The 8,668-nt window shown below is 46.9% G+C and overlaps 1 protein-coding gene across 1 annotated transcript; it reads right to left on the bottom strand.

Moving 5' to 3' along the window:
* Positions 1-2,874: 2,874 nt before the first annotated feature.
* Positions 2,875-8,371, bottom strand: LOC114855160 (uncharacterized). The gene is made up of 3 exons (XM_055508892.1): positions 8,289-8,371; positions 7,329-7,585; positions 2,875-7,241 (listed from the first exon to the last, which is right to left on the bottom strand). Exon 3 carries the CDS (start codon positions 5,580-5,582, stop codon positions 4,758-4,760), a length of 825 nt encoding a protein of 274 aa, XP_055364867.1. The 5' UTR covers positions 5,583-7,241; positions 7,329-7,585; positions 8,289-8,371; the 3' UTR covers positions 2,875-4,757.
* Positions 8,372-8,668: the final 297 nt, after the last annotated feature.

Raw genomic sequence — 8,668 nt, 5'->3', positions numbered from 1 at the left:
TGGAAAAAATACATAAATACAGTACAAAGCTTGTCCAACATTTTTCCTGTTATACGCTGCACCAATAGTCATTAACACACTATAAGGGAGGGTAGAAAGCAGCTGTTAGACAAGTTAGAGATAAAGGAGGTCCTTTGACTACTCGCTCAGGGTTCCGTTCAGAGGAGCGCATATCTCCTGACGATTGTCTTACATTGATGCCAACTGTGGTGATCTCAACAAACTGGCCATTTTTTAAATGGATGCCAATTATTTTAAAGCCTCTGTTTTTCATCGAATCAAGATGATCAAACACAGATAGCTCTGTTAAAAAGAAAACAGATGTCTGAAATGTTTGATGTGTTCCCAACTGAAATTTGGGAATACATCTGTCTATAAATTACCTTTTTATGGAAAACAATAAATATTTGATTAGTTCTGTAGTTTAAAATAATAAAGAAACAATGAAATTACAAGAAATGTTGTACTGACCCTCACTGGGATGGTGAAGAAGTTTTAGGCGAGTGTCTCCAGGGAGGGGCGGCACGGTGGTGCGGTGGGTAGCACTGTCGCCTCACAGCAAGAAGGTTCTGGGTTCGATTCCTTTCTGCCTTTCTGTGTGGAGTTTACACGTTCTCCCCGTGTTTGCGTGGGTTCTCTCCGGGTTCTCCTAATGCAGTCCAAAGACGTGCATTAGGTTGATTGGACTCTCTCCATTGCCCGTAGGTGTGAGTGTGTGTGTGAATGGTTGTCTGTCTATGTGTTGCCCTGCAATGGACCCGTCCAGGGTGTACCCTGCCTCTCGCCCATAGTCAGCTGGGTTAGGCTCCAGCTCCCCCGCATTAGGGAATAAGTGGTTTAGAAAATGGATGGATGTCTCCAGGGACGTTGAAGCAGAGTGGAAGAGACTGGTTCTCAGTTTTAACCAAAAACCTGTAAACAATATTTACAATTGGCGTATTGACGTAAAAGTAGGATCTAAAGATACTGAAACATACAGAGTGTTTCAGTATCTTACTAGATCCTACTTTTACAGCAACATCCATTATATCTGCGTCAATACGCCAATTAATGAGTCAGAGATAGGATTGGGCCAAGTGATCAGACTGCTATCCATTTACACATACACATATATTTAATTGTATGCACATTATTATTGATGTATTTCAGTTTCAGTGTGTGATTTCACAATTTAAAAGTAACTATATTTGATGATTCAAACAAAAATAACATTTTTATGAAGCTAAAACACTATAGCAGTGACTTTTGTAGGCGCATAATCCCAAACTTCTGTAAACCAAAAGCTGCATACATGGCTGTATACATAAATATTTCTTAAAAATTAAATATATAAATATATCCATCTACAGCTAGATAAAATATTATTCCTCACCATTTACATTTAACCACAGGCTTTTTACATCCCTTTAAATGTTGTGAAGGCCTTTGTTTGGTCCTTTATTTAAGAAATTTTGGAGTAAAATCTTATTATACCAGCAGCCTCTGAGGGGGGATCATCAGCAGATATCATTACTGACAAAACAAACAAAATATTGCAGTAAGACATATGTTTATAAACCATTCAAATGATGTCACATGTAAACACAGCTTTATGGCTCCATCACACAATATTTTCATTATAATATATTAAATGTTGTGCATCATTATTTTATAAATCCTTCATTAAAAAATAATTTTAATTGTACCAGTAGAGGTTGTTGACCCAAAACGCATGCCATAAATACATCAAATACATGAGTTAATAAAAAAGTAACATTTACAGTAAGATAAGAAATTTTCTATTAGATTCATTAAGATATAATGAATCTGAATGAATTAAGATGATATCTTGTGGAAAGACACTAACACCTTTGGTCTTGTGTGAGTGTTTGTGTACAGTTAAAGTATGCAGCAATAATGATTTCACACTAAGGATTTCAGTTATGTTCTTGCAAATATGGGTTTCTGATCTTTGCTACGCATTTAAGAGGATATCAGTCAGAGAACATCAACAGATCTGTGCACATGCATAATGTTACATAAAAGTTACTGTATATCACAAGAGTATTAAAAGAAAAAAAAATACAATACCTACTCTCCACCATAATCCTACATACAATACATCATACATTACTGTTATAATAGGAAACATCATAATCTGCAGCACCTTAAAAAAATGCCATAAATACATCAACTACATTAGTTAATAAAAAAAGAAACATTCACAGTAAGATAAGAAAATTTCTATTAGATGGGTTAAGATGTATTGATATAAGATGTAACATTTGTTTATTTTGAAAGATGTTGGTGTCAGGTTTTGGCAAAGATCGGACCCACATGCACAGCACCGAGACGTCAGACAGAGGGTGAAATTTACGGCTTTAATGCAGAACTCCTTATAACAGACGGTCCAGGTCAAACACACTTTATCTCAGGTTGAGGTACAACAGACGCAGGCAAAAAACAAGTCCAGGGACAGGCAAGGGTTCGGCAACAGGATTAATAAGGTTTACAGTACCGGTAAGGAGCAGGCAGGAATCGGGAGTCAGGAACACGAAGCGGGGTCGAGACACAAACAGGACGGTGAAACGCTGGTAGGTACTGACTGACATAACGTACGACGATCTGGCGGAGAACTAAGGCGACAGGCGGTGGTTAAATGCAAGAAGTTGATTACTGATACAAAACAGGTGTGTGTAATGAGGACCGGGCGTGAAGCGGGAACTGCTGTGGTGTGACAAGAAACGGAAGTGCTTACAAAATAAAACCGGAAACTGGAATCAAAAACAGAAAAGTCCTTTCAAAATGAAACCAAGAACGAAAACCTCACAGTACCCCCCCCTCTAGGGCGACTTCCACGGCGCCCACAGAACCCCCCCCCCCCCCCCCCCCCCCACCCCACCCAAACCAGGGCGGGCGGAGGGCGGTCACAGGAGGAGGGACCGAATCCCTCCCCCCCAAGGCAAACAAGCAGGGTGGGCGGAGGGAGGACCGGAGGAGGGTCAAATCGAAAGTCCACAAAACCGAACAGAAAGTCCATGACCGGGAGAACAGAGTCCAGGGGTCCCTAACGAGGGTGGTGGCAGGAGAGTCACAGGATCATGGTGGGCGACGGCGGCAGAGGCTTCGCCATCGTCGTGGCAGGAACCGATGCAGGTTCGGCCGGAGCCGGGCCGCCAGAAACAGATGCAGTTGCGGCCGGAGCCAGGCCGCCAGGAACAGATGCAGGTGCGGCCGGAGCCGGGCTGCCAGAAACCGAAGCGGGAGCTGCGACCGGAACGACCCCCTCCTGGAGGTCGGCAGGAACTACGACGGGAACGACCCCCAGGAACGGCCTCAACATGGCCGACGGGAACAGGAACTGGAACGGCCTCAACATGGCCGACGGGAACAGGAACTGGAACGGCCTCTACTTGGCCGACGGGAACAGGAACTGGAACGGCCTCTACTTGGCCGACGGGAACAGGAACTGGAACGGCGTCTACTTGGCTGACGGGAACAGGAACTGGAACGGCCTCTATTTGGCCGATGGGAACAGGAACGGCGTCCTCACTGGAGCCGGCGATGCTGCTCTCAGGCTCCTCACTAGAGCCGGCGGCGCTGCTCTCAGGCTCCTCACTGGAGCCGGCGGCGCTGCTCTCAGGCTCCTCACTGGAGCCGGCGGCGCTGCTCTCAGGCTCCTCACTGGAGCCGGCGGCGCTGCTCTCAGGCTCCTCACTGGAGCCGGCGGCGCTGCTCTCAGGCTCCTCACTGGAGCCGGCGGCGCTGCTCCCTGGCTCCTCACTGGAACCGGCGGTGCTGCTCCCTGGCTCCTCACTGGAGCCGGCGGTGCTGCTCCCTGGCTCCTCACTGGAGACGGCGGCGCTGCTCCCTGGCTCCTCACTGGAGCCGGCAGCGACTGAGACGGCGTCTACTCTGGAGCCGGCTTGGCTGCTTGCAACCGCCGAGCTCGACGGAGCAGATGTCGGGCCTCATCGGGTGTGCATAGCACCCGTTCGACAGGTGGTGTCCTCTGGGCTGGCTGGGACAAGACCTGCGCGTGACTGGACTGAACTGGGACAGGAACGTGACTGGACTGGACTGGGACATGACTCGACTGAGCAGGGGCCTGGACGTGACTCGACTGGGCTGGAACGTGGACTGGGCTCAACTGGGCTGGAACGTGGCTAGGCTCGACTGGACTGGAACGTGGACTGGGCTCGACTGGACTGGAACCTGGACTGGGCTCGACTGGACTGGGACCTGGACTGGGCTCGACTGGACTGGGACCTGAACTGGGCTCGACTGGACTGGAGACTGAACTGGGCTCGACTGGACTGGAGACTGAACTGGGCTCGACTGGACTGGAGACTGAACTGCGCGCGGCTGGACTGGAGACTGAACGGCGCGCGGCTGGACTGGAGACTGAACGGCGCGCTGCTGGACTGGAGACTGAACGGCGCGCTGCTGGACTGGAGACTGAACAGCACACGACTGGGCTGAGACTTGAGCAGAACGCGGCTGGGCTGAGACCTGAGCATGGCAAGGCTGAGCTGGAACCTGAACGGGGGACGACTGAACTGCGACTGGAGTCTGAACAGAGCATGGCTGAACTAGGCCTGGAGACTGAGCGTGGCTTGACTGACCTGACTGAGACGTGGGATCAGGCGTGGCTGCTGGTTGCAGACTTGGGAGTTGCAGAGCCGCACGCAGGGCAGGTTCCCTCCGAATGAGGGCAGCTGCCTCCTCAAACAGTTGGTCCCTTGTGCCCGGGTCTGCTGCTGAATCAGCCGTGTCCATCAGATGAGCGAAGAGGAACGCAACCGGGGGAGAACAGTGGAGGTGGATTCGTTGAGTGACGCTATCGGGGATGCCTGCAATTGACACGACACAGTCAGTAGGGGAACCGAGGGAATCCTCTGCCGGAGAGGAGCGAAGAGGAACGCAACCGGGGGAGAACAGTGGAGGTGGATTCGTTGAGTGACACTATCGGGGATGCCTGCATTTGACACGACACAGTCAGTAGGGGAACCAAGAGAATCCTCTGCCGGAGAGGAGAGCTGCTCGGTCACCGCGACCGAGGTCTCTGGGCCCTGGACCCCGGAACCATGCCCTCGCCGACGTCTTCTGGGACGCCTGCGGCTGACCGTCATCTGAGGCGCTGGGAGCGGCGGGGGCTGGGTCTCTGTAGCTGGGTCCGAGTGGCGAACAGAGGCGGCGGCGTTGGGAGCCTGGGCTGGAGGCGCTGGAGCGGTGACAGGAACGGGAACACGATCTGCTGGAGCGGCGACAGGATTGGAGACGCGGACCGCCGGAGCGGCAACAGGAACAAAAACGTGAGCCGCGGGAGTGGCGACAGGAGCGGCGACAGGAGCGGCGGCGGAGACGCGACCAGATGATGCGCGCAGTGCGCGTGTCAAGTCCCTCCGCTTTAGCCGGAGTCCCTCAGAGAACGCCTGCACTCCGGGGTACTCACGCCACCAGAACTCTTCCTCCATTATCTCAATGGCCAAATCTACAATGCCGAGCCCAACCTTGGCACTGCCGGCCTCCGCGTATTCTTTTGCTAGCCGCTGGAAATCGCCGCGAACGTCCTCCGGTAACCTCGAGGGAACAAACTCCATCGCTCCGGTGCACGGTTATGCACGGAGGCGCGTAAACAGAGAAAAAAAGGGAAAAGAAAAAACGTAACAGCCCTGGGTGCTGGCTGGGTCCAAGTCTGGCCAGATCGTTCTGTCAGGTTTTGGCAAAGATCGGTCCCACGTGCACAGCACCGAGACGTCAGACAGAGGGTGAAATTTACGGCTTTTAATGCAGAACTCCTTATAACAGACGGTCCAGGTCAAACACACTTTATCTCAGGTTGAGGTACAACAGACGCAGGCAAAAAACAAGTCCAGGGACAGGCAAGGGTTCGGCAACAGGATTGATAAGGTTTACGGTACCGGTAAGGAGCAGGCAGGAATCGGGAGTCAGGAACACGAAGCGGGGTCGAGACACAAACAGGTAGGACGGTGAAACGCTGGTAGGTACTGACTGACATAAGTACGACGATCTGGCGGAGAACTAAGGCGACAGGTGGTGGTTAAATGCAAGAAGTTGATTACAGATACAAAACAGGTGTGTGTAATGAGGACCGGGAGTGAAGCGGGAACTGCTGTGGTGTGACAAGAAACGGAAGTGCTTACAAAATAAAACCGGAAACTGGAATCAAAAACAGAAAAGTCCTTTCAAAATGAAACCAAGAACGAAAACCTGACAGTTGGTAACAATTTTAATGTACCTGTTTAAATATTGTTAATGATACTAATGAGATGTGCTCTAATAAGACATAAAACAAGTGTTTCTAATGTAAATCTCAAGAACATTTTTGGGTTTTCCGCTATTTACACCTCCTGTATGAAAGAAAGTGCGGGTACCTTGACTTTTCGTACTGTTAGTGATTTCAGCTATGTTTTTGTAAATAGGGACTTAATATGGTCTTTGCTACATTTAAGTTAGTATCAACTAGGGAACATTAGGACATATAGTGTAGTTACTGTACATAAAAAGAATATTAAAAGAAAAAGAATACAGTACCTGCTCTTCCAGCACTACCAGCACCAGCACCAATTCCTAAAAAAATTGTACATAAATGCTAAAACAATTCTAATGGCTGTAAAAGAACTTTGATAAGAAATTTGATAATAAAAAAAGAGCATAAACATGTTGTTGTGGTGCATATTATTTTCTCTGAGCAACATACAGTTGTGTTGCAAAACATCAATGTGAAATATTTTTATTTACCTTTTTTATTTTTTTATTTACAGTACCATAACGACATATTTTATTAAAAATATTTTAGTCCAGACAATTTTTAGCTAAATTTTGGCAAATGTTCTAGTTTAGAGAGAATCTACCAAACTGCTTTGGGAGCGTGAAGCCAATTTCAGCTTTTACTGGATGACAATAGGGCACAGATTTAGAACATACATACATAGGACGGTACACATTTGTTATGTTTCAAAATAAAACTCTATGAGCATTAAAGACATTTTAATTTAATTTTCCTCTCACAAGTGTGTCTCTATCAAGCCTGAAATACGTGAAGTCACAACATTGACTGCACAGTAAACCGGATGAAACAAACTAATAAACATACTGTAAGGATTTGCCATCACTTCCTGCTGTACCTGTTTGTCTGTTAGTGTTTTGGTGATGGCATTAGCCAGAGCTTTGGTGCTTAGTCCACCTTTAACCTCCAGGAAACTGATGCCGGCCTTTTCATCAATGTACACATCAACCTGGAAGGGAAATACTTAGAACCACTCATAAATCAATATGTAATGACCCCAACCCTCCCTGCATGACCACTACATGATGAGACCTACCTAGAAGTCGCTGACAGGCTGCATCGGCCGAGCATGGATTTGCAGTTCGTACTCTTTTATTGTTCATGTGTAAACCTACGTAAATATTTCACACACATTCTGAATTTACTGATGAAGGCATTCTTGGGAATCCGCACTTGGAATTCTACTTCCTTGGATTCGTTCATTCGATTGGCCACACGGCTTGTGATGACTGTTGTAGCGTAACGACTGGTCACTGTGGAGTTGATGTGAAAGCTGTAGATGTCTCAGTCATCCTAGGAAAATACAGGAGGGTAGTAAATAAAGAATACTGATCTTTTGCCTGACCACTGGCTGACCAAGATCATATCTTGATAGTCTCAAACCCCAGAAACATCTCATGAATCTGCTCTTAGAATTGTCCATGTGCTCATATAACATTTACATCTACTTTCTAGCTCCAGTCCTTTGTCCACATAATAGCCAATTATTTACAGGTGTGAGGTGAAATGTACCTGGAGGATATACGTATTTGTGGTCTCTAATCAACATTCCTCAGGCTGAAGGAACTACCTGAACATATGGTGAAACGTTTTAACTCTAGGAGTAAGAAGTCAATGACTCAACTCACCTGGATCACAGTGTTTGCACCAGCTATTTACTGTAGCTATTGATTATGTCTACTGAACTCTGCTCTTTGTCCCTAACAAGATTCACCAACAAATTCAACATCAGAATATGTTTTCACAATCAGACTAATGCACCTTCAAGCACAAAAACATGGTTTTGTCTTTTCAAAAGGTTACGACTGAAACTACATCCTGCAATGTGCTGCAAACAAAGGTTTTATTATACAGTACATGCAAAAAACTCACAAAGCTAATCTACATTAATCATCAATCATCATCATTAATCATTAATCATCAATCATTAACCATAGTTGTCCTTCTCCTGTAAAATACTGAAGTTACTGTAGTTACTCAGCTTTTATGAACTTACTTTATTTGGTAATGAGGTGACCAAAGTCAGCAACAGACCAAAGAGGGTGGTTTGCATCAGAGCTCTCCCCATGATGGCTCCTGTCAGAGTGCAACCGTGCCTCCTGTTTGTCTTGTATCAACCTCCTAACACACACACACACACACACACACACACACACACACACACACACACACACACACACACACACACACACACACACATCATCATTTACATCTTATGAAATACTGTACCAGTAGCTGCTGTGACAAAGAAATAGGCAGTTGACTCAAATGTACGAACAAGATTAGTCCTTTTTTCAATATTGGAATTGTTCTCACACATGGTGGAACTGCAGCGCTAACCAGCAATCTTGCAAATAACTGCAGTACAGTAGTTCC

Source organism: Betta splendens, chromosome 5, assembly GCF_900634795.4.
Source record: "Betta splendens chromosome 5, fBetSpl5.4, whole genome shotgun sequence".
Classification (NCBI taxonomy): Eukaryota; Metazoa; Chordata; class Actinopteri; order Anabantiformes; family Osphronemidae; genus Betta; species Betta splendens.
Note: the sequence above shows the minus strand (reverse complement) of the source record. Positions and strands in the feature narration are given on the sequence as shown.

Coding starts and splice junctions, on each gene's coding strand:
- LOC114855160 (XM_055508892.1), bottom strand. CDS start 5,582: ATGGAGTTTGTTCCCTCGAGGTTACCGGAGGACGTTCGCGGCGATTTC.